This window comes from Pholis gunnellus (genome assembly GCF_910591455.1).
Source record: "Pholis gunnellus genome assembly, chromosome: 6".
Lineage (NCBI taxonomy): Eukaryota > Metazoa > Chordata > Actinopteri > Perciformes > Pholidae > Pholis > Pholis gunnellus.
Genome location: NC_136532.1, coordinates 3821821 through 3848868, shown reverse-complemented (window position 1 = coordinate 3848868; position 27048 = coordinate 3821821). Strand labels below are relative to the sequence as shown.

At 42.4% G+C, this 27048-nt stretch overlaps 1 protein-coding gene across 3 annotated transcripts; it reads right to left on the bottom strand.

Annotated features, from left to right (window-relative positions):
- On the bottom strand, positions 1-27048 carry ehmt1a (euchromatic histone-lysine N-methyltransferase 1a). 3 transcript variants are annotated; one of them, XM_079161352.1, is made up of 23 exons: positions 26974-27048; positions 26241-26658; positions 25061-25139; positions 24630-24712; positions 21901-22123; positions 21629-21789; positions 18499-18642; positions 15208-15515; positions 13405-13488; positions 13230-13318; positions 13014-13120; positions 11774-11896; positions 9898-9999; positions 9692-9796; positions 8956-9110; positions 8102-8269; positions 5989-6133; positions 5378-5455; positions 4419-4534; positions 4043-4129; positions 3857-3935; positions 636-811; positions 1-545 (listed from the first exon to the last, which is right to left on the bottom strand). In XM_079161352.1, exons 2-23 carry the CDS (start codon positions 26592-26594, stop codon positions 449-451), a joined length of 3063 nt encoding a protein of 1020 aa, XP_079017478.1. In that variant the 5' UTR covers positions 26595-26658; positions 26974-27048; the 3' UTR covers positions 1-448. The 3 variants fall into 3 exon arrangements, with proteins under 3 accessions (XP_079017478.1, XP_079017479.1, XP_079017480.1); XM_079161353.1 differs by having other exon boundaries at positions 21644-21789; XM_079161354.1 differs by lacking the exons at positions 1-545; positions 636-811; positions 3857-3935; ... (1 more) ...; positions 4419-4534; positions 5378-5455 and adding an exon at positions 5473-5605.

Sequence of the window (27048 nt, the reverse complement as noted above, 5' to 3'; positions counted from 1 at the left end):
AAAGCTTTCAAATGTGTTTAATGGCTAATTAGACATTTAGTAAAAAGCGTGTTCAGAAGATATCAGACTACAAGAACATTACTTCACTTCATTAATACACACATATTTGCAGTATTAAAGCGAGAGTGCACGAATGTAGATATGATTGTACCTCTCTGACATACAGTATTTCGGGCTGGTGGCGAGCTACAGGGTCCTTCATATAGAAAAGTGACCTCATCAGGTGTATAAATAAGTTAGGTCCTGTGCTCTGAGGTTACGGGTTTTCACAATGTTTGTGAAAGTTGCTTTAAAACTGTGAATTCAAAAGAATCCCATCGGTGTTCACGTAATCAAAGAATCACTGTTACGTGGCATCTGCTTCAGAAGACAGTGTTTGTGACGGTGAAGAGGTCAGAGGTCAGAGCCACAGAATGTGTCCAGGCAGAGCGAGGGGATCGGCGAGTTTCTATCCGCTACCGGCGGATTGGCGACACTTGAGAGAGCCACACTGGCAGCTGAAGTACTTGCTCTTCACCCTCCAGTAGTGGTCGCCATAGTCAAACCTGGTGAGGAAGAGGCACCCGTCCATCATATTATCTTTGTTTTAACGATTTACTTGACGTTTTTCTACTGAAGGGTTTCCCACCACTCACCCTATCTGGTCTCCAGCTTTGATAGGCCTGCTGGAGAAGAAGGCTATCCTGGGGAAGCGGAGATCCTGGTGCATGGTGAACACCCTCACGGCCAACAGGTTGGGCTCACACAGATGGTTGATGAAGCGGCCGATGTTGCCAAAGAGTCTCGCATCAATACAATGTACGTCTCCCACCTGCACAAGATGATGAACAAAAAAGAGTCACGGTCACATGTTCTTCAGCTGGAGGTCAAACAGAGGGAGTCATTAATAATCCATCAAAGCTTTGACCTGCTGAACTTACGGTTGTGCAGGAAGTGGGTCTGTGAACTGTGCTGGATGTTTACAAGAGACAGCTCACCTTCACTTTCTCTTAGAAAGTTAGCTTTGTTAACCTGTTTGGTTTGTTTCCAACCGTTCTGATCATCTGACTACGTGTGTTCCCAGCTTCTGTCCTGATTTCTACCTCCTGCACTGGCTCCCACAGTTTAGGAACCACAGCACTAATACAGTGTTCAACAAAACTTCTTTTTCCGGGGACACACTTTTTAAAAATGACAAACCCAACCCAATTCACAATAACCCTCATCTATAAATCATGAGAGGGAACTCGAGCCGTAGATTATCCTGAATAGGTAAAGCAGCCATTTAGAAAAGATATACATTTGATAAATCACAATTTGTTTTATGCATGTGTTATTGAAAATACATCTTATATACTTCATGAGACCAAATACATTTGAGGCTAACACACTCATTCTTTTCATTTCCTCTCATCAGTAAAACAGACAGTAGCGGCTACGGTCATTAGAACAATACCAACATTCAGGCTCCACCATGTGGCTCAAAAGTGTACTGCAGATAGAAATGTTTAACAAAAGACGATTACAATTCTGCCAATTTATTTGTTGACTCTGATCAAATCGCCTGCGTCCCCTCTGTGGGTCCCGACCCAATGTTTGAGAATCACTGCACTGATTAATGCATGTAGCCTCACGGAGGCCAACAGGTTTGACCATCTTTCTTTAAGATACTTTAAAAGAACAAAGAGACTAGTCCACCCTGCTAACACCAACTGTGTGTTGGACGGACTGAGTGGTGTCTGGATGAGCGGCTCTGCAGCGCCCCCTCCTGACCAACTGTCAGAGCACATGCAGCGTCTGTCCGATATGACAGTAGAATGGAGATTGCAGTACACATTTACACACGAGGCGTTTGACATAGCTCAGGTTTTGTCAACATATGAGAGTGTTGTATGTTGACCGCCTTAAGTGTGACTTGATATAATGTAGTGGACACATACATACAGAAGCATATTGTGGCTCCTTCACCATCCACTCCACTGTGTCTGGACTGCTGAGTCGGCATCCTGGTGCATTTTTGGCTATTACTGGAGACTCACACCTCACCTCACAAACACCTCGGCTGCCTCCCCCTCTGTCCCCCCTGGTGAGCTGCATGGACACAGAGCCCTTAACATCAAAGGGCTCTTCCACCACTGACACCATGACCCCCCCCCCCTCCCCCTTTCTGTGACGGCTGGCCAGGTGAGAAGACAGCTGGAGAGACTCCACCAAGGCCAGGCTGCAAGACCTGATGGCATCAGCCCCAGGGTCCTGAAGACCTGCACCACCCAGCTGTCTGATGTCCTGCAACACCTCTACACCCTGAGCCTGAAGCAGGAGGAAGTCCCGGTGCTGTGGAAGACGTCGTGCCTGGTTCCTGTACCTAAGAAGACGACACCATTTGGCCTCAATGACTACCGACCAGTTGCCCTCACATCTCATGTGATGAAGGTGCTGGAGAGGCTGGTCTTGGCCCACCTCCGACCGCAGGTGAAATCATCACTGGACTCTCTGCAGTTTGCACACCAGCCTCATGTGGGAGTGGACGATGACATCACCTACCTGCTGCAACGAGCTCAGTTGCACCTGGATGAACCGGTGGCTCTGTGAGAATCACTTTCTTTGACTTCAGTGCATTCAACACCATCCAACCACTGCTGCTGAGTGAGAAGCTGCGGGTGGTGGTGGTGGTGAGGGTTAACGTGTCTCCAGGATCACTGACTACCTCACGGGCAGACCACAGGTTGTCCGACTGGGCCGTGTGCTGTCTGATACGGTGGTCAGTGGTACTGGAGCTCTACAGGGAACTGTTCTGTCTCCCCTCCTGTTCACCTTGTACACCACTGACTTCCAGGACAACTCATGGTCATGCCATCTGCAGAAGTTCTCTGATGACTCTGCAGTGGTCGGGTGTTTAAGGGACGGACGGGAGGAGGAGTACAGGGCAGTAGTGGAGGACTTTGTGGAGTGGGCCGGTAGAAATCACCTGCTGCTGAACGTGGCCAAGACCAGAGAGATGGTGGTCGACTTCAGGAGGAAGACGACTGCTCCACAACCGCTGAGAGTTCTGGGAGAGGACGTGGACATGGTGGAGGAGTACAAGTTCCTGGTGTCTCATCGACAACAGACTGAACTGGAAGACCAACATCAACGCTGTGTACAAGAAGAGGATGAGTCGACTCTTTTTCTTGTGTGCAGCAAGATGTTGGAGATGTTCTACCAGTCTGGTGTGACCAGTGCACTTTACTTCTCCGTAGTCTGCTGGGGAGCAGCATTGGAGCCGGAGACACCAACAGACTTAACAAACTGGTTCAGATGGCCGGCTCCATCATTGGCTGCAAACAAGACACTCTGAAACAGGTGGTGGAGAGGAGGACTCTGAAGAAACTATTCTCCATATTGGATAACCTGGACCACCCTCTGCACCACCTACTGCAGGGACAGACTGATCCAGCTCCGCTGTCACAAGGACAGATACAGGAGAACCTTCCTGCTATAACACTTTATAACAAATCACTTCTGAACAGATCATCCTTCACATAACTACACACCACTACACTGTTGTTGTTTGCTGTTGGTTGATCTTTGCACTGCTGTTTAGTTGATCTAGTTAGTTAATTTAACACTATTCTATTTCATTGTCTATACTGTGCATTTTTGTTATTTTATCTTCTTATATTCTTATATTTAATATGTCCTACTCTGTTATTTTAATGTATATATTGTGCATTTTTTAAATACTTAATATTTGTATTTACTAGTATATCTTTGCTGCTGTAACATACAAATGTCCCCCTGGGGATGAATAAAGTATCTATCTATCTGAGCACCTCAGAACCAACATGCACCTTCACCGAGCACACCTTTCTTAATTCATGTAAACCAATTGAAACACCTTATTGTCGAGGGTGAAGAGGAAAGAGTCGTTCTCCCTTTTATCGGCCTCTGCATCAGTGATGATCTCCCCGACATACCTGTGGAAGCATTAGAGGGAAAGGAGCTCAGAGTGCAGCTTCTCTTCAATATTTCATGCTGTAAAACACTGAATTCAGTCGTTTCTCTTGGGACAGTCTCTCCTTACTCGCAAATGAATGCTCCCTGAGGGATATCCTGCATGGCCCTCACTCCCCAGCCCATCTTCTGAGTCCTGAAGAGCTGCAGCCGGGCTCTGAAGCAAACAACAAGGCGATTAGGAGAATGTTGAAATTATTTTCCATAACTGAAATGAAACCCTGCTGACTTCCAATGTAGCTATGGAGCTATATTTGCTGATGTAAGTCGTTGCTAGTTCACACTGTGCACTGCTGCTGTTTCATAGAAAACCTTTCCCCCAGGAAACCAGAAGGCTTTGAAATGCAGAAGTATTTGCAAAGAAGGAGAGGTGGAAAAAGAAACAGCCACAGTGAGCTGTTGGATGAAGAGCTGCAGAAGAAATCTCTGAGAGCGGAATAGGTCACCTCAGTCCGTTCTGGACCACTCGGTTCCTGCAGGTCCTCCAACAGGAGCAGGCGTGGTTACACTCAAACAGCACTGGGGGCTCCCTCTGACAGAAGTCCAGAGGTAGTCGACCCTCCTACATACACACCAAGAAACAAGTTACAAACACAGATTTACAGTTGAGACAATTTATCTGTGCTTTCACAAAACCAGGTGTTTGATTTTGTATTCAGAGCTGGAAAAAAAAAAACTAGAATTCCTGTCAAACCAGCCAAGTTGCAGTTCATGTCATTGTCCGTCCAAATGTTTTCAACTCATGAGAATTTTACACGAATGTCTAATAGTATACTATTAGACATTCGTGTAAAATTGTCATAATTGGCATTTCAATTCTTGAGTTATGGACAAAAACCTGTTTGTGGTCACAGTGACCCTGACCTTTGAGCACCAGAATCTAACCAGTTCATCCTTGAGTCCAATTGGACACGAGTGCCTAATTTGAAGAAATTCCCTCAAGGCGGGAAACATAACGGCCTCCAGCCTGAGCCGTCAGAGAGGCACAAACACACTAAATCAGAAATGAAGCAGGTAAACCTGTGAGGCAGCTGATCAGTACTTATCCTCAACTAGCTCCAATAAAATGTGTTAAACTAATGAAAAACTGTCGTATATTATTAAAGAGTAAACACTCATGTGACTAAGTGGAAGTGACAGTAAAAAATAAATAACACATATGATCGTTAAATGGACACTGAATAAGTTATTTTATTATTGTTAAAAGCAATGGACATTGAAATAACCCCACAGAATTATAGCTGAGTCTAAACCTGTGTGTGTGTGTGTGTGTGTGTGTGTGTGTGTGTGTGTGTGTGTGTGTGTGTGTGTGTGTGTGTGTGTGTGTGTGTGTGTGTGTGTGTGTGTGTGTGTGTGTGTGTGTGTGTGTGTGTGTGTGTGTGTGTGTGTGCGTGTGTGTACTTACACCGTCATACCAACATCTCAGGCTGAGCTGACCACACATGCAGGTACTGGATGAGCAGTCGTCTTTACAGCTGCAGTGCTGAGTGACACAATGAGGGGGCCGATATAAGTCACGTATTGTGAAGTCTTGCGTGTAGACACTGGTGAGCCTGACGTGAATGTCTCACAGTAACGTGAAGCTTGCAGCAGGTTAAAGCACAGAGCTGGTGATGCGCTATCGTTTTCTCACCTGTCAACAAATCCAACGAAAAAGACCAAAACCAACTATGTCTCAGGCTGCAAAGTACACTTGTCTTTTCAATGCGAGACATCGGAACTCAGCGAGAGAAAGATCTGATCTGGGAACGAACAGACTTGACAGTTCATGCGTCCTGGCATTGAAAAGACAAGTGTAACCACGGCCTCGGTACTTTCTTACCCTGCGTGTAGCACGCCTACCCATCGGTTCGTCCTGAAGACATTCATCTTTAGAAACTGCTGCTTTCATTAGTTCAGTGCTTTCCTAACACAGCTGGTCACTGTAGTTTCCATCACGTGTTACTCAAACAGGAGCACATGGATACATTCATTGTTGGTTGAGGATCTTGCTTTGCTTCCTTTAGAGCATCTCACCTGTAAATGAGTGATGTCCCTGTCGATGTGCAGTGGGGAGGTGACACAGCTGTCAGGAATGTATTTAAAGTTTTCAGGGCTCGGCTCGCTGTCAACACCATTAACACAGGTAATAGGAACTGCCTCGTACCCCCGAGAGATGTCCCTAAGAGAAGGAACATTTGTTTTCAAAATCGGATTCAAATATGCACGGAAAAAAGAAAAACAGAAATGCAAATAGATCTGTATCGAGGACAAATGTTTGTTGAACTAAAACTATACAGTAACTATAACTTAAAGCAGCGCTAATAATATTTGTATGTGAGCAATCAGTTGATGATGATGCAATGCTTATGTCTAATGTGACAGGGATCCCTCACAGAGAGTTCCCTCAGTGCTACGGAGCGCGTTAGTCTCCGTTTTGGCTTATTGTTTTAGCTTCCAGCTCACGCTCAGAACAGCAACATGCTGCTGGTGTGACTGCTGGTCCTCAGGCTGGTTCCCAGAGGATGAATCGGAATCACTTTGGTGATCCCTTAAGTTTGAATCCAGCGCCATCATTAGAGAAGTGAAAGTGAGCTGAACATAGAGGGTGACCATTGTAAACAGTAGACCTGCTTTGAACCACATGCTAGCATTGTCATTGTGAGCCTGTTAGCATTTAGCAGATATCTTTCTCAGGAGTTGGTGGAGACAAAACCAGAACCAGGAAGGACGGTGAACGCTGGACACAATCATGACCCCAAATGAAGGTTGCTGTGTGTCTGCTGGATGTGAACACAGGCAGTCATTTGTAAACACCTCAGCCATATTAACCAGGATCGGGCGATATCGACATTCCCCAACTGACTACATTGCTGTAAGAAAAACAACATCCACAAAACAGAGATGAACATTGACATAAATAAAACGCATATGAACCCGTAAGAGGCCACAATGTTTAGGCTTTAAGCTCTATTTTATATGTTTTATATCAACTGCCCTCGTCCAATTTCGCCACCTTTGACTTTCACTTTGATCTTCCGTTGCCTTTGCAAAATCTGCCATGATTGAGGGTCGACCGCTCACAGTGGTGAGTTTGGGTCTGGCTGCTCTTGGTGGATGGAGTTTGTGGCAGATACTCTGTTGGATGGTGAGGTTGAGAAGGGTTGGAGATTTGTGGCGTTTTCCATCTTTAGTCCTGACTTGTTTATCGCACAGCTTACGAATCACCGTGTTTGTGTTCTCTCGCTCTCCTTTTCTTTCAGACCAAAAGTCACCAAACGGGCTCATTGGCATTCTTTTTGCTAATGAGAGCGGACATCTTGAATCAGGGCTACAAGGACTGTGCCGAATAGTTTGAAGCTTCGTTCATAACATTGACATTCAAATTATTATAAGTACTAACTGACAGAAACATGGCATACAATAATCCGCTGGTATCCACCTCGCCTTCCCCGGTCTGTACACACTGTGTCCTCGTCTCTGTAATTGTCTCAGTCCTCCAAAAGATGGATGTAATCATTTCCAAAATTCTCAACATGTTTTTATCCAACTAAATACTCTCCATATTTCAAATCTACGTTTTTTGCTACGATGTAACAGCACCATAAATGACATTTATATAACCACAATAACCCTAATCAGACGTATGCTATGAAGTGGTTACATCCACACAAGCCACGTTTAAAGAAACTGTAAAGGAAGCGCCGTCAAAGCCAGTGGGACATTTTTCATGCAATAACCTGGTTTGTGATTCCCTAATGTCCCCAAAGAACTCCTCACACTCTCTGGCAATCCCTGTCTAGAATACATATTCTACCATGCCACACTTTATAATAATAGGAACCTAAACGCAGCTCTCTTGCTTTAGCTTGATCATATTCCATGTTCTGTTTCTCCGGTGTTTCACAAGACGTGTCTCAAGTCACAGAGGAACAACCGAACAGAGATGAGAGCAAACAGCAGCAATATGTATGACAAAGACTGTCATATAACCGAGACAACACACACACACACACACACACACACACACACACACACACACACACACACACACACACACACACACACACACACACACACACACACACACACACACACACACACACACACACACACACACACACACACACACACACACACACACACACACCTGCTGAGCACTCTGTCTCCATGACTGTCCCTGCCTCTCCGGGCATCAGTCAGCTTCTTGTTGGTGTTCAGGGCCGTCCACACCTTGGAGCCGTAGACGCAGCAGTCCAGAGCGTTCTCTCCCTCCTTGTTCTTCTGAGTGATGTCAGCTCCACGAGACAGCAGCAACCTGCAGATGGACGAGTTCAAAGTCCGGTGACTCGGGTTACAAAAGCTTTTTGTGTAATGTGTACCTCAACAACAATATAACACAGTAGGGAAAACTATTTTCAAAAATCTTGATGGATCCACCAATACGGGGGCTTTGAAGCTATACCAATATCACCAGTACTAGGCAATCGTAGCACAGTATGGCGGGACTAGGCGGAACACTTTTGGGAAGATAATGCCTTTATTGTGCATGTACACACAACGTCAAAAGTCAGACGACGCCTGTGCATTCTGGGAGAAGTGTCGGCCCCTTGCATTGCGACGCCCGTCAGTAAATTGAGCCCCGGTTCTGTCCGGTCTGCATCCGGTACGGGGCGCCAGAAGGAAACCAACATATATGAATACCTCAACGTTTCATTCCAGATATCAAATGATATTTGGTTTACATGACTCAGTGTCTATTCAGAGTATATCTGAATTCAAGCATATTCCTACACGTCAAAACATTGCTGTTAAAATTAAGCTTTTTCTAAACTTTCAGGACTGCTTACACGCAATCATTAACAGCACAGGAGAAAGCATATTCAACATGACCAGAATCATGTGCACATGTTCAAATGACTTAACTAACAAGTGTTTAAAATGTTCTAGAGAGTATTTATCTCTTGTTAACAGTAACCGATCTGGTCTGTGTAACACACTCACATCACACACTCCAGGTGGTTTTCTCTGGCAGCAACATGAAGCACAGAGTCGCCGTGAACGTTGACGGCGTTGAGGTCACATCGAGCCTCCAGCAGAGCCAGGGCGATGTCATCACAGCCCGAAAGGGCCGCCCAGTGCAGGCAGACGTTCTCTTCCTGAACATGGGAGCAGAGAAGAGGTCAGCACAGGGCTTTCTTCACTACAGCCTCGAGAAGGAAAATAACTCTCCTTTAGAAATCCACACGTTCAAAGCTTCCAAAATGATGGCGACAAATCGGTGATATCACCCTGGATATCATTTGACAGGTGGTTAAGCAGCTCCTCTAAACTTTGGTAACCTTGTAACTTTAAAATATACCTCTTCGAGGTATGGGGGAAACACTTTGAATGTGCAGATAGTTTACATAATAATAATCCAGAAGATAGAAATTGCATACTTAATCTCAATCACAGTATTATTGGTGTAAAACAGGTTTTCAATTCAAATGAAGAGGTCCAGTCATTAAAATGTCTTGAAAGTAAGGGTCCGAACCTCATGTCTAAATGGCCTCCAATGTACATATCCATATCATTTCAATAAGTACTTTAAACATAGACACATTGGACCTTTAGAACAACTATCTTTAAGAAGCTATCTTAGCTGCAATGCTGTATGCGAACAGTATTATGTTGTGTGCGTGTGTGTGTGTGTGTGTCGCACATGTGTTACAGTGAACAGCGTACCGTGGGCACTGACCTTGTCCCTGATGTTCACATCGGCCCCTCTGGCCAGCAGCAGGTGGACCAGCTCCTTGTGCTTGTACTCAATGGCCCAGGTGATGGGAGTCCATCCCCCGTCGTCCTGCACAGACACAGGCTGTTATTCCCGTGCAAAGATGTATACTAACATATGAATATTAATGACATAGTACAACATGAGCTGTTAGCAGTGTGTGACTCTACCTGACAGTTGACGTATTTGGATGCTTTGGACAGCAGATGATGAACAATATCACAATGTCCCAGTTTAGCTGCCAGATGCAGACAGGTGAAACCAATGATATCCTGGGATGACAACATGATTCACATTGAACAACTGTACAGATTTAATCAATAATAATTAAATATCTAACATCATCAATAACTCCATTATGAATCATAAACCTATCAATTTGTACAAAAAAAGATGATGGTACTCAGCTTCTGCTATAAGACACCATAACATTCAGTAACAGAATTTAACAGATTCAGGACACCACACAATTTTGGAAAATAGGGAAAACTTAAAAATGTGATATTAATCAATTCAAACTTAATCTCAGGGTTGCTACGGAGTTCTTCTCAAGGTGTGCAGGGACTTATTTCATATCACAAATCAACAAATCAAATGATCAAGTTCTTCATAAATGGAATATTTATTTGACTAACTACACTACTAAACAGAAAATAAATGAATAAACGATAACAAGTACAAATGATTGAACTGAATAAAGAATATGACGAAGAGTACAATGAACCACAGATAAATGAAGAGGATTACATGTGAGCAGGTAGATTCAGTGACTCACAGCTTTAATTGATTATCGATTAAATTAGTTTGACGTTAATAACGTCATAGAAAAATATAAATATAAATAATACATTTGGTTCAAAAGATGTATGCACCGTTCAGCAGCACCTGGGAAGATTGTGAAGCAATTAGTATTAGCTTTTTAAGATAGATCCTACTTTAGGTCTAAAGCTTATTGATCTGTTTATCACATCTCTATCTGAGGTTATCGTATCAACTAAGATTATTTTATGAACTGAATTCAAACTTGTTTGGCCTAGAAACATCAAACTCATTGACATGTGGTATTTCATATTGTTCTGATGAACATTCTTTTGACTTCTTCTTGGACAGTGGTGCAGGGTTTAGTTGGCGCGAACAGCAAACCGGTCCCATCCTAACAGCTGTCCCGATGCTTTCATTGAGCCTTCTTTTACAAGTTAATACTAGTTGCTGACAGTCTATTTCATTCTTCATTTTCATGTGAAAGCTGCAGAACGGTACCAAACAGTTTGATATGAATCACTGAGCGACTTAGTGATAGAATGAATTAACCAATTATACAACAACACCTTGATAGCGTGACAGACAGACGTATGTAGATGTATCTTGTGTACCGACATGCATCATAAATGAATGGAGAAGATTTCAGCACAAATTCAGTGTGGGTGACAATCAGGCGGTCTGAGCTTTGGTTGAGAGGAACCGTGCAGTTTATATGGCAGGAAACCAAAAGAACTATAACTGTGGTCATTATGGACATAACTATACATTCCATTTATAAACTGATGTTTTCACTGTTCCAGATTCGGTAAACTTCAAGTTTGCAATATTAATGTATAAAGACACACTATATAGAGTGAGTCAGTAATGTCAGAGGAGCGATGTATGACTACAGAATAAGGCAAAGAAAACAGCATCCACATTTCAGTTTAAAATCTCTGGGGACATAGAAGATGCTTATATGAAAATACCTCTGAGGCAGCATCTTACCAAATGATCCATATTATTAAAGTTGAATAAATAGAAACTAATCTCCTCCCAGATGTGGATCAGATCTCAAGGAACCATAGTATTTGAGAGGGATCAACAGAAGGTCCAAAACCAACATGTCAAAGCAGTCTGTGTTAGCTTAGCATCACATATCAATTAAGGTACATGTTCATTTGCATCAACTCAAGTTGTTTATTCACAGCTGGATGCCTCTCTCTGTCTCCTCAGGAGGTAAAAACAACACTATTTATGTTAAGTAGTTCAGAAGATTGATAGAGTGAGACGGCACCGACCCACCTTGTGGCCGACGGCTGCTCCGGCTCTCAGCAGGTACTTCACTGTGTCCAGATGGCCGTTTTCACAGGCCGCCATCAGCGGCGTCCTCTGCTGCTCATCAAACGTGTCCAGGTTGGCTCCAGCCTACAGTACGAGTGTGCACACACACACACACACACACACACACACACACACACACACACACACACACACACACACACCATCCCATCACCACTTATAAAGACATCGACCAACAGGGTTTCTGGGTTCCACAGTTATCATGGTGCCCACTGCACTGGGATATATTTAGCTTACTCCAAACTAAAGCACAGCATGGTGTCATACGTTAATGGCATTTACACTGTCTGATTTGAAAAACATATTTTGCTTTCATTATATGGGGTCAGATCAGTCTCCATATCAATGAATGTACACAGAGATTCCCAATTGTATTTTGGGATTTATAAATCATTTATTTTATCCACGAAATATTTTTCAACGCAACACGAAAATAGACACAAAATCCACAGATTCACAAATGTATTCTGATCCACACAACAGTTGTTCTTGTAATAGAAATCCACAAATGAATGTGTTTTAAAGGATTTGAAATTGTCATCAAAAACATAATGTGGATGTTGTTACATTTATATGCAAATCGCTGAACCTGCATTTACTGCTTTCCATGTGTGAACTTCACTGCACTTGTGTGGTTTTTGTGGGACTCCATTTACAAATGTATTTATTTTTCAACAGGGAATTATCTGTAGCCAATCAGATGTCTCCTCCATTTTTGAACCAATCATATGAGCGTGCCCATACGAGGGTAAACTCTTACGTCATACTAAGGTAGAGAACGGGGCGGACATCAAGAGGAGGAAACATCGTTATGTTAATGTTTACCTTTAAAATAACTTAAAGGGGTCAGAAACATGTGCTGCACCCTTCTCACTAGCAAAGGAGAAATAAGGATGAAGCATTATAGTTCCTGATGGAGTACTAGTATAGACGGACAGATATATACTGCATGTGTAGCGGTAATTACTGAATACCCTGTCCAGGTTATATATGCTAAATAAAAATGACTTGAGTCTCATAATATTGGCCAAGAAGCTATTTTGTATTCGGCTGTAAATAAACACTGGCAACATGTTAAATAAAAAAACTAAAATGTGTCTGAGATTTTCTACTATATGATGATTTTCTACGACACACGTGATCAATACAGAGGTGCAGCCTGTAGTGAAGTGCGTCTCCTCACCTGGACCAGCATGTGGCAAATCTCTTGGTGGCCCTCAGCAGCTGCTGCATGGAGAGGGGTGCCTTTGTTTGGGCCCTCCATCAAAAAGTTGGGGTCCTTCCCATCAACTTCAATGTACAAAGTTTGGTCTATTAGTGTGATAACAAAAATGCTAAGAAATATACATTGAGTGGTTGTAAGTGGAGCTGCTTTGTGTCCAGTAACACATCGAGTTACCCAGGAGATGAACGACCTTCTGCAGCTCTCCTTCTTTTGCAGAGATGTACAGCTGTCGGGGGGGGTACTTCACCTTCTTTGGTTTCAGGCTAAAAAAGGATCAAAAGATGCAAACTGTGGTCCCACACTGTAGATTTTAGAAAACCGCAGCCACATATTCTATGGTTAACCTTACTTGTCATCATCCAGTGCCATCAGGATGCTCTCTAGTGACTCTTTAGGTTGTCGGTCCGCAACACACACAGCCTCGCTATTTACACTGGAGAGAGAATGACAACTGGAATTATCCTTTCAATAGCTGTGATAATAATAATAATAACTTTATTTATACAGCACCTTTAAAAACAGAGTTCACAAAGTGCTTTGACAGTCAAAGCAGCAAAAACGAGGCAATAGTAACAGAAAGCTCAGTGAGACCGCTGGATACGTTACAAATAAACTAAGAAATGAAGGAAATAAAATAATCGATACAAATAATTTTAAAATTTAAGAAAATGTAAGGAATAAAATAAAAAGAATGAAATAGAAATATATACACATACATTCACATTCACACACATTTGTCCCCTTCCTGATTTTCCCCCCTAAACCTAATAACTGGTTGAGCCACCCTTGGCGGCAACAACTGCAATCAAGCGTTTGTGATAACTGGCAGTGAGTCTTTCACATCACTGTGGAGGAGTTCTGGCCCACTCTTCTTTGCAGATTGGATGGTTTTCGAGCAGAAACGGCTTGTTTAAGGTCACGCTACAGCATCTCAATCAGATATAAGCCCGGACTTTGACCAGGCCTCTCCAAAGCCTTCATTGTGCTTTTGTTGAGCCATTCAGAGGTGGACTTGCTGGTGTGTTTCGGATCATTGTCCTGCTGCAGAACTCAAGTGCGCTTGAGCTTGAGGTCACGAACTGATGGCCAGACATTCTCCTTCAGGATTTTCTGGTAGAGAGCAGAATTCATGGTTCCATCAAGTATGGCAAGTCATCCAGGACCATCACACCGCCACCACCATGTTTGACTGTTGGTATGTTGTTGTTTTTATGAAATGCTGTTAGTTTTACACCAAATGTAACGGGATGCACACCTTCCAAAAAGTTCAACTTTTGTCTCGTCAGTCCACAGAATATTTGCCCAAAAGTCTCAGGGATCTCCAAGATGTTTTTTGGTAAATGTTTTTGCTCAGCAGTGGCTTTGGTGGTTCACCACTGTTCCAAGTCTTCTCCATTTGTGGATGATGGATCTCATCGTGGTTCGCTGGAGTCCCAAAGCCTTAGAAATGGCTTTGCAACCCTTTCCAGACTGATACATGTCAATTACTTTGTTTCTCATCTGTTCTTGAATTTCTTTAGATCTCAGCATGATGTGTTATTTTTGAGATCTTTTAGCCTCCTTCACTTTGTCAGACCTTTTAGGTTCTATTTCTATTTCTTGATTAAACAGGTCTGGCAGTAATAACAAAATAAATCAGGGAGGGGGCAAATACTTTTTCACGTCACTGTATACAGTTGCACTCAAAATGCTTCAACCCCCACCACAAATCAGGTCCATCCGCAAAATCTACAAACCCCCAGCCGGTCCAATAAACAACCCAAACGGGGGATCTTAGCCCACCCCGGGGCTAATGGGCTAAGATCCCCTGCCTGGCCTCGCCCGCACCAAGCCACAACAGCAAAAGGGCGCTCCAAAAAGCACCAAAGACGCCCGCCATGAAGGGACCGAACAACTCAGCGACCGCAGCAGTCACCGAAAGCGGCATTCTGCGCCGGACCCGCAAAAAACATCTGCAACACCAGCTGTGCCCAGACCGAAAACAGCCGAAAGCCTCCAAATCCCGCCAACAAACCCAATAGGAGCAACTGCATTTATTCAAATAATTTAGTAAAATCAACAAATAAAACTAAAACTGAATTAGAACAGGAAAGCGACGACATCACATAGAAGCCAGTGTGTAAAACCGTGTTTGTGATATCAGTGATGTTACCTGCTCGGGCTTTCGTTCCTGCTCCTCTGGGGCTCGCTGGTCTTCTTAGCTCTGAGTATCTGTGGAACAGCAGGCATGGTTGGTACTGAAGGCAGGGTGGCCACAGGGGCTGCGACTGGGAGTGCCGGCCCAGGGTTTGATCTGGGTACAGAGGGAGACGGATCAGCCTTGGACACCGTGACCTCCTTCGCACCGCTGGCGTCCTCTCCGCAGTGAGGGCAAAACCTGAGATCCCTCAAGATGGAAGCACAGTCGCGGTGAAAGCGGTGGGAGATGCTGCCATACGGCCTGCACTCCATGAAGGTGCCCTGTGGGACGGACCAGAGAACACTGTATTAAGGTTTAGAAGTGCAGTACCTCAATATATACCATATAATAAATATGCGGTGATCAAAAGTGAAAACAACATCAGAGACATTTAGAGCCGGGGTTCCCAACTGGTCCGAGTGCCCCGACACCACTTGTCAGGTTCAGGTCACCCCTCATTCAACGCCATCATTTATCAAAGTCAGGTTTGGTCAACTTTGCATCGGCACTACTACGAGCTTAAGAGCAACGATTTGTAAACATTCACGATGCGTCCGTTACTTTTAGCTATTCAGGACTCCAGACCCAAACCAAAATGGTCGCATATGAGATTATTTAAATTCTAAAATTTCACATGGTCATTCTCATTGGTGCCCCTGCAGCAGCCACCGCCGACTCTACTCCATCCCGCCGCCAAAGTCAACTTGATGAGCGGGCGTTGAGCGGGCGTTGAGCGGGCATTGAGCAGGTGTGAGCGCGTAGGAGGAGTGAAAGCTTTCAGCACACTAACATCGTTTCACTCAGATGTGGCCCCGGTCTAACGTGGGCTCCTGTGAGGTCTGATAGGATTCAGCACACTAACGCTCAGCACCTTCACTGCGTACCTGCTAGGCTACCGTGTGTATATATGTGTAATCTCATATGCACTCAAACACATCACCTCACAGTTTGACTGACAGCTAGGCGTGCATGTAGGTCGGAGGACTAAAGAAAAGAAAGCTCTGTGTTTTCACCACTATTCCTACAGGGGGCATTCCACTTTTATGAAATGTAATTCAGATGTCATGCTTTCAGATATTTCTGCTTCCTTCAGCCTCTATCTGCACAAAACCAAGTACAGCACTCCTTTTTGAGTTGCTGTTTATATCATATTATTACACTGTTTTTGTTGTGTCCATCAACTTTGACTGTTTTTGTGCACCAAGCATTATGGACTCAAACACAGAGTCCGCCTCCTCTTGGCCTGCTACAGCAAGACTGCTCTTTTTAATAATAATAATAATAATAATAATTCTAGAGCCATATAGAACAACCTCCAGATGTTGTAAATAGCCAAACAACAACAAGCTAGATCTAATCATAAATGTATTTTATTAAAAGTCAGCAGAATGAACTGAGCATGTAAGCTACTGTACTACAGTAAAAAACAAATAGCCTTGCTATTGTTAATTAAATAAAGAACTTAACTATTAGTCAACAATTAATGGCGGTTAATGTCTATTTCATTAACAAGAGCTGCTGTTATACGTTTGTATCGGATATAAATACCAGTGTCGATGGTCGCTTTGTATCGTGTAGATCTGGCTTCAGTAGGAGTCTGTTAGTCTGTTAGTGTCGTAGTGAGCGGTGCTCTCCAAGGTGCTGAAACTGCTGCTAGGAGCTCCAGCTGGGAGCTCCAGCTGGGAGCTTACTACGTAGCCTTTGTGTGTGTTCATACATGATTAAGTAGATGAAAAATAAAACAATAAGGTTATTGGTCTGAATTCCTCGTTTGTCTCATTTAAAATAGAGCTGTGTGGCCGCACCGAATATTTGGAAGATTCGTTCATTGATATTAGAATTATTATCACTAATAATCAACAGAAACATTCCACTCAACAGTCCACCTTCTCTTGCCCCTCTCTTAAACACACTCGGTCCTCTCTGTACTCGTCTCAAAAGTCAACATTTATTGAACAAAGAAAAAATTCACAACATCATTTTATCTAACGAAATATTCTGCTTCAATACATATTTGTTGTCGTTTAGCTTTTCTTCACTTCGCCGTGTAGCACCAACGGTGCAGCGCTCCTACACACACACACACACACACACACAGGCCTCGTTATCAGAGCGTCCGCTGCAGTGTGCTGATGTGGTGTGTTACACGTACAGGCCGGTGAGGCGTATGTTGCATTAAAATCAGGTGTAGCGTACATTACGGAAACGTGATTTGTCAATCCATGTGAACCCCACATCTAAAGGGTACAACCCTCGCCAGAGCTACGTCACATGCGAGTCTCCATTGTGAGTGTCTGTAGAATGTTGCGAGCGTTAAGCGGATAGCATACGTCTTCAGAAGGCGCTAGCGAGGCGTTTGATGTGCTGAATACTTTCACGCCTCATACTCGCCACATGTGAGAACGCAGCAAACTTAACAAAAACGATCCATTCAACTGTTACTCTGCTACAAAAATATATTGCTGTGATTACTTAAAAAGCTAAATAAGAGAGGAGGTTCTGACTGTGAGACCACTCAGGACAGAGACCGATGAATACCAGTGGGAAATGAAGTCCTAAGATCTTTACTCAAGTAAAAGTCCTGTATTCAAAATGTGACTCCAGTGAAAGTATGTAATAGGAATGCACTGATTTGGGGTCCATGCTGATACCAATGTTAAAAAAGAATTAGGGCGGTGTTTGTTTATTCCCCCACAGCTGTTTCAGAGTCATACACTTTGTCTTTGTGGGAACAAATTCAAGAATACAAATGTAAGTCACAACTTTTGATATAACCTCTCACATGAATAAGATTATATTTGTTGTAAATGCTTGGAAAGCCCTTTTATGGTCTCTACAACTACCTGCTCATACGGACAATGTTTCAGGACACAGCCCAGCAAAAATATCTGTTAATCAAAGGTAATGTAAAAGCGATTGGAAACATAAGCAGTGGTTCCCACATAGACTATACTTTGACGGGCCCAGTTTGGCTTCTTTTGATCTTTCTACCAGTGGACTAGTAGAGGCAGAACAGCAGGCGGACAGCTCGTCGCTGCTTTAGCTGTCCGGGCTGGACCCACAGGACTACAGAGAGGCAGTCATACAAGTACAATCCAGTTACCATTATGTCAAACGCTTTTCTAGTATTCCGACCAGTCAAAGCGCTTTAACACTACATGTCATCAGTCACACACTTATGCAAGGCGACACAATAACAAACAGTATGGTACTGCAGTCGGACATCCACGCGTTTACAGTATCAGTGCGCTCTGTTCCACTCACCGCTCGGCAGAAGAGTCCACAGCCGGGGCAGCAGTGGTGCTTGACCATACCGGCCCGGTGGTCCTCGCACAAAACCAGCAGATGGACCGTGTTCGAGGGTCGCATCATTTCCTGCTTCATCACTCGCCTCTGGCACCGGATCAGCTGAGGAGATAATAATAATAATCAGACAATGTACAACATTGAAACCAATAGGGTTCCAGTACTGTTGGTGTATTTGGACCCTTAATAATCTTACCCAGCAGCAGCTTTTATTGATATTTTCTACATTGAGCTTACACATACTGTATATACAGCTCTGGAACAAATGAAGAGACCACTTCACTTCTCTGGTTTTACTATTTATTGGTATGTGTTTGAGTAAAATTACATTTTTTGTTTTATTCTATAAACTACTGACAACATTTCTCCCACATTTCAAATACAAATAGTCATTTAGACTTTTTAATCTTATTTAATGAAGAAAAGTATAAAACCAGTGCTGTGGTCATCACTATCCTCTTGCAATAGGACCAGCTGGATGGCAGAAACAGTGCTAGTAGTACCCCAAAAGTAATTAGAATAATAAAATTGACCGTGCCAAAAGAGTTAAAAAAAAAGGTTTTGAGTGAGGAAAAGAATGTTTCAATTCTGGTTTTACTGGCTGAGGGATACAGTGAGCATGAGGTTGCTTCCATCCCTAAAATTTCAAAGACGGCGGTTCAAGCAGCAGACATGAGGGACAACAAAGCTACAGACCGGCAGAGGACGAAAACCACTCTCCACTCACCGGGATGACCTCCAACTCATTCGACTGTCACTCAATAACCGTAGGATGACATCAAGTGACCTCCAAAAAGAATGCCAAACGGCAGCTGGGGTGAAGTGCACGGAGATTACGGTTAGAAACAGGCTCCTAGGGGCCGGGCTGAAGTCGTGCAAAGCTAGAAAAAAGCCCTTCACCAACGAGAAGCAAAGAAGAGCCAGGCTGAGGTTTGCAAAAGACCAGAAGGATTGGACCATAGAGGACTGGAGTAAGGTCATCTTCTCTGATTAGTCCAATTTTCAGCTTTGTCCAACACCTGGTGGTCTAATGGTTAGACGGAGACCTGGAGAGGCCTACAAGCCACAGTGTCTCGCACCTACTGTGAGATTTGGTGGAGGATCGGTGATGATCTGGGCTTCAGCAAGGCTGGAATCGGGCAGATTTGTCTTTGTGAAGGACGCATGACTCAAGCCAAGTACAAAGTTGTCCTGGAAGAAAACTGCTCTGACAATGTTCCCCAACTCTGAGGAGTGGTTTTTCCAGCAGGACAATGCTCCATGCCACACAGCCAGGTCAGTGAAGGTGTGGATGAAGGACCACCAGATCAGGACCCTGTCATGGCCAGCCCAATCTCCAGACCTGAATCCCATTGAAAACCTCTGGAATGTGATCAAGAGGAAGATGGATGGTCACAAGCCATCAAACAAAGCCGAGCTGCTTGAATTTCTGCGCCAGGAGGGTCATAAAGTCCCCCAACAGCAATGTGAGAGATGGTGGAGAGCATGCCAAGACACATGAAAGATCACGGTTATTCCACCAAATATTGATTTCTGAACTCTTCCTAAGTTAAAACATTAGTATTGTGTTGTTTGAAAATGAATGTGATGTCATTTTCTTTGCATTTTTGTTATTTTGACCAGTTGTCATTTTCTGCAAATAAATGCTGTAAATGACAATATTTGTATTTGAAATTTGGGAGAAATGTTGTCAATAGTTTATAGAATAAAACAAAAAATTTAATTTTACTCAAACACATACCAATAAATAGTAAACCTGATAATTTTGATGTTGTCTCTTAATTTTTTCCAGAGCTGTGTATATACATAGCAGTGGTGGGCCGTCAGGGCCAGCAAGGCCTTCTCTGCTGGCCTAAACAGAATCACAAAGTTAAAGCTATTTTATAATTTTTCATAAATACACTACGTGTATGACAATTATTTTTCCAATTATCTTATTTTCTCATTGCACAGCTACTGTGTCCCTCAGTTGCTCTGCTTCCAGTGCAGCTTGTTTTAAGTAGAGCTTTTATCCAATCAGATTTCACCTCTGTGTCTCTAGGTAGAAGAGAGGCCCCAGGCCTGCAGACTCACCAGTGAATCCATGTGCAGTTTAAGTGAATGGGGACGATATTGTTGATTGTTATAGTGTTCAACCAATCAGATCTTTAGTTTGACATGTTGGGCGTATTCTTTGACGTGTCAGAGCTGCTAGCTGGCCTACAAGTAAACGCTCCCATGTGGTTTAGATGGCAACACTCGCTCTCCTGCGAGTAGCAGCCAGGGTCCAAGTACAGAAAGCAGAAAGCAGCTAAAGTCCACCGGAGGACAGGTTTTGACCCAGCTTGGCTGTCAGAGGGGAAATACTCCCCCTGACTGTACAAGACTGATCTTGGTAAGTAAGTCAGTAAGTAAATAAAAACATTACATACATTCATAAATAAATAACATGAGGCTCTGGAAATGTTCTTCCAGAGGCCCAGAAAGTCACTGCAGTGACAAAATTGTGGATAATTGTCATAAAAAGAAATGTTCCGATGTTTAGTTCAATGTAGAGTTCAAATAATTGTTCAGTTGTTATATTGACTGCTTTCATTAAAAGAAACACATGAACACCATGATTCCTTTAAGTGTTTAGAGTTTTTAAAGTGTTTTGTTTGTAATATGTATAATAAGCATATCATTTAGTTATCACTACTGAGAATTTAACAAACATAACAAACATGACGTAGATAGGTTTGCAGTTTTCAAGGTGTATATTTGAAATTGCATCTCTTACACACATGAAGATAAAGTTGTGAACACCGGCTGAATATCTATTATCAGAATCATTATAACTGTGTTATAACTGCTACTGTGTGAAGAGAATACTGATGTTAAAAATAACCTGATTTGTTTAAAGTGTTTGCAAACCAAATGTTATTGCACTGTTGTTCATATAGCAGTACTTTCAAAATAAAAGTGCACAATACACTACTTTTGAATTCATTATTGAATTTTGCGCATAACAATGAGATTAATCGCAAAAAATCATGCGATTAATCGCCATGAAAAATTGTAATCGTTGCCCAGCACTAATATGTATATATATAGAGCATTGTTTCATTACTTCAGGTGATGTTACCATTCCATCCGTGCTCTCCATGGCCATGCAGCTCTGATCCAGTGTGGACACGTTGCCTCCGCTGTGAGGAGTCTCCATGCGACAGCAGCACAGCGGTAACTCCTCAGCCAGGTCTGTTTCTGTCACCGCAGCATCCGCTGCTACTCCTGCACACATACATCCCATTATTCCACCACAAATTCACCTGTGACCTATAAAAATGGATCTGTAGAAGAATAATCTTGAAGCCAAATCAGTCAGTGAGATGCTGTTGTCACCTGACAAGGGAGGTGAGAGCAGCTCTTCCTGAGCCTTCAGATCGAGACAGTCCAAGGCCAGCTCTGTGTATTCAACACGGCAGCCTTCTCCAGGTTCCACCTCTATCAACGATTCATTCCTGATGGCTGTCAGGTCTCTGTTCTTCAGAGTCTCTGGTAGAATGCCTGCTTTCTCATCTGCTGCAGCTCTGTTCTTCTCCACACTGGGTCCTGGTTCCTCTTTCTGATCAAGAGAAGGAACAACATTTGTATCAGTGACTGAGCTGGTGACACTTACTCAGTTATTTGTCATATTTTAAGCCTCCATTCCATGTATGGACTCAGTACTACTTGATATATGCGCTCTCATGTTCCAAAAAATGAAGCAGTGTTTCATCCCCACACTCACTTTGAGCCAACCTCTGAACGCAGAGTGTAATTATTTAAAAATAAATTACATTTTCAGTTATGTTGCTAGTTAACTTATTTGTTCCCTTATCTGTGTTAGTGATCAGAAATAAACCCAGTCACTCTCTTCATATGGCTTAACCTCACATTCATTACTTTTATGCAAACAATGTAGTATGTAAACATGTGGATTGTTACAACAAAAACTAATAAAAAAAGATGTTATTACTCCTGTATTAGTATATACAAATTACTGTTTGAGCGTTCCTTCTATCATTGCTCTTCTGCTCGCTCACCAGTGAGTTTTCTGTTGGACAGTAAGTGGGCGGACCCCGTCGCCATTGTTTAACTAAATGTTATTGGTTAAAATCTTCGTCTTTGGACTGAATGGATATCACTCCTGACACAGACGCTAGGTGGCAGTATGAAGGTGGTCTTTATCTGCCACTAAATATCTCAGTTAAATATAGTACTTTTACTCCACTACATCTCAGAGGTATTCAAGTAAAAAGTACATAATTTACCTCTGAGGTGTAGTAGAGTAAAAGTACTATATTTACCTCTGAGTCAGTAGAGTAAAAGTACTATATTTACCTCTGAGATGTAGTAGAGTAAAAGTACTATATTTAACCCTGAGGTGTAGTAGAGTAAAAGTACTATATGTACCTCTGAGATGTAGTAGAGTAAAAGTACTATATTTACCTCTGAGATGTAGTAGAGTAAAAGTACTATATTTAACCCGGAGATGTAGTAGAGTAAAAGTACTATATTTACCTCTGAGATGTAGTAGAGTAAAAGTACTATATGTACCTCTGAGATGTAGTAGAGTAAAAGTACTATATTTACCTCTGAGGTGTAGTAGAGTAAAAGTACTATATTTACCTCTGAGATGTAGTAGAGTAAAAGTACTATATGTACCTCTGAGATGTAGTAGAGTAAAAGTACTATATTTACCTCTGAGGTGTAGTAGAGTAAAAGTACTATATTTACCTCTGAGATGTAGTAGAGTAAAAGTACTATATTTAACCCTGAGGTGTAGTAGAGTAAAAGTACTATATTTACCTCTGAGATGTAGTAGAGTAAAAGTACTATATGTACCTCTGAGATGTAGTAGAGTAAAAGTACTATATTTACCTCTGAGGTGTAGTAGAGTAAAAGTACTATATTTACCTCTGAGGTGTAGTAGAGTAAAAGTACTATATGTACCTCTGAGATGTAGTAGAGTAAAAGTACTATATTTACCTCTGAGGTGTAGTAGAGTAAAAGTACTATATTTACCTCTGAGATGTAGTAGAGTAAAAGTACTATATTTAACCCTGAGATGTAGTAGAGTAAAAGTACTATATTTACCTCTGAGATGTAGTAGAGTAAAAGTACTATATGTACCTCTGAGATGTAGTAGAGTAAAAGTACTATATTTACCTCTGAGGTGTAGTAGAGTAAAAGTACTATATTTACCTCTGAGATGTAGTAGAGTAAAAGTACTATATGTACCTCTGAGATGTAGTAGAGTAAAAGTACTATATTTACCTCTGAGATGTAGTAGAGTAAAAGTACTATATTTACCTCTGAGGTGTAGTAGAGTAAAAGTACTATATTTACCTCTGAGGTGTAGTAGAGTAAAAGTACTATATTTACCCCTGAGATGTAGTAGAGTAAAAGTACTATATTTACCTCTGAGGTGTAGTAGAGTAAAAGTACTATATTTAACCCTGAGGTGTAGTAGAGTAAAAGTACTATATTTACCCCTGAGATGTAGTAGAGTAAAAGTACTATATTTACCTCTGAGGTGTAGTAGAGTAAAAGTACTATATTTAACCCTGAGGTGTAGTAGAGTAAAAGTACTATATGTACCTCTGAGATGTAGTAGAGTAAAAGTACTATATTTACCTCTGAGGTGTAGTAGAGTAAAAGTACTATATTTACCTCTGAGGTGTAGTAGAGTAAAAGTACTATATTTACCTCTGAGGTGTAGTAGAGTAAAAGTACTATATTTACCTCTGAGGTGTAGTAGAGTAAAAGTACTATATTTAACCCTGAGGTGTAGTAGAGTAAGAGTACTATATTTAACCCTGAGGTGTAGTAGAGTAAGAGTACTATATTTAACCCTGAGGTGTAGTAGAGTAAGAGTACTATATTTACCTCTGAGGTGTAGTAGAGTAAGAGTACTATATTTACCTCTGAGGTGTAGTAGAGTAAGAGTACTATATTTAACCCTGCGGTCTCTGTATGGTGTAGACCTGCTCGGTATGGAAACACGCTACATGAATACATTGTAAACAGGCTAGTGACGGTGATTGTCGGAGGTCTGATGAACAGGAAGGAATATAGAAATAAAGGACCTTCTCCTGCTGTTTGAGGGCCTTGGCCTTCTTCTTGGGGACCAGGTTGTACATTCCCATCTTCCGCTTCCTTCTCTTCACAGCTGGGAAAAGCACACAGACTGAGGTTAGGTGGTGACCAGGAGTCATGCCTGGGAAATAATGCCTCAAAGAAGAAAATCCAATCACCTGTATTATTATTATTATTATTATTATTATAATGAAAACAATGGACGTTTAAAGAAGAGCACTTCTTTCCTCTCCCCTTACATTATTTAATGGGAAGATGATGTACTGAAACATTCGTAATTACTGATCCCGCTGAGAAATGTTGATAACTGCAGCTGATGAAATATCATATTAAATTGTAAAAGAATTCACATTTGGATCGGGTAGCCTACCTTACAGTTCGATTCAAATCAATAACGTTTGCAAAGGAATGAAGGACTCACCGGACTGAGGCTTGATGGAGGTGGAGACGTCTCTGTGACGAAGCTCTGTACTTGACTTTGGTGCCTTCCTGGCAGGAGGCTTTGGAGGCAGAATGAAGACAACATAGTCACTGATCTACCCTCTCTAGGGCACAAACACATGTTTCCTACTGGAGGAATACCACACCTGTTTCACTCCCCGACAAAGAGTTGATGCTGAAACATGTCAGTTATGTTGTAGGTCTATCGTGACTATAACACCACAATAAAGGCATGTTTATTGATTAGAATTGTGATTTTCGTGTATACTTAATCATCTATTTAATAGATGAGAATACAGAAGGCAAGCCTAAACCACTTATTACATTTAAAATGATTTAAAACTATATCTATATTAATACGAAGGGTTAGATTATTATGTGCAGCCAACACTGACTATTTTAATATATAAAAGATTCCCACTATTCTACATGCAAACAGACAAAGTTAATTCAATTCTGCATAATATACCGTCTAAATGATAATGAATGCAATTACAAACCAAAAGGAGTCGACCTCTATCAACGAGTTTGAACTTCAGAACTTTTGCAATCCATGCACTCGGCGTAATAAAACTCTGTTCACAGATAATTAAACTGTTTGCACGCTTTAGGGGAGATATTTATATTTGACTTCTGGAACATGGTTCTTTCAGAATCCAGGGTTAACAGTAGCGCTGTAATTCATTGACAAACAAGCCAAATGAACAGACTGTCAGAAAAGTATATACAGGACTGTCTCAGAAAATTAGAATATTGTGATAAAGTTCTTTATTTTGTGTAATGCAATTAAAAAAACAAAAATGTCATGCATTCTGGATTCATTACAAATCAACTGAAATATTGCAAGCCTTTTATTCTTTTAATATTGCTGATTATGGCTTACAGCTTAAGAAAACTCAAATATCCTATCTCTAAATATTAGAATATCATGAAAAAGTATACTAGTAGGGTATTCAACTAATCCCTTGAATCGTCTAATTAACTCGAAACACCTGCAAGGGTTTCCTGAGCCTTGAAAAACACTCAGCTTGGTTCAGTAAACTAAATCACACGTATGGGGATTATCACAATATTCTAATTTTCTGAGACAGTCCTGTATATACACAATATACATTTCACTCATCAGTAGATCATTTCACCTTGACAACAAGACCACTCACTTGTGCTTTTTCCCCTGTTGAGGCCAGGCCAGAGCCTGGACTGGGAGCTGGTTCCTCTGAGCTCCCAGCAGCAGAGAGTCTCCCTCTGACATGTGGACCAGTCAGCCGTCCAAGTGTGTCTAGAAAGCGGCTGCCAGGAGTCGCCATCAGTCTCCCAGAAGCGGCTCCTGGTCGTTTGTTGCTGAGAGCATCGTCCCTGTGGAGAATGGCTGAGCTGTGGAAGGGAGTGATCTTTACTTGTGGCCTCTGGCCACTCTGTGCTGCCTGCGCCTTGGCAGCAACGGGTGTCCCGGATGAGTGACTGGAGGGTCTTCTGCCTCGGCCAGGCGGCTCACCGGCTCCACTGTGATCCATCGCCGTCCCGAGGGGGCTGCTTGTTGATGCCGGTCAGACTGAGGGGGCCTCAGCACAGCAGCACCTGAGAAGTTTCAACAAGTTTGACTCAAACACTAAAACAAACACGCTCAAAGTTAAAAACGCCCCCGGGCAGCTCTGTCGTTACCATTACGTGCATACAGTACGTGTATCTTTGCAACATTCAACATGGAGCAATGAAGAGTGCACCAGAACAAAGTTATCACATATGTGCATGGCACTGGCTTAAATGTGGAAGAGCTCAGCCCGGTGGACCAGTGGAAGCGGGGACTCGTATGAGGCGTAAACAGCTGACAAACATCACCGAGAGTTTCAACGAGGTCGTAATGAAACAGTTAAAGCAGCAGTTTCATCCTACCAGCTCCAGTCGGTGCAGTTATATCCGAGCGAAGGTGTAGAGCAAGGGACGGGACCATGGGACGGGACAGGAAGA

What these genes read in the sequence shown, in the direction of transcription:
- ehmt1a (XM_079161352.1), bottom strand. Translation starts at nt 26,594, where the DNA reads ATGGATCACAGTGGAGCCGGTGAGCCGCCTGGCCGAGGCAGAAGACCC. An exon ending in GAATGGTAACATCACCTGAA is followed by an intron (nt 18,643 to 21,628) that starts GTAATGAAACAA and finishes TTATCTCCTCAG; the next exon opens with CTGATCCGGTGCCAGAGGCG. An exon ending in GGAGACAGAGTGCTCAGCAG is followed by an intron (nt 6,134 to 8,101) that starts GTGTGTGTGTGT and finishes TCCTTCTCTTAG; the next exon opens with GGACATCTCTCGGGGGTACG.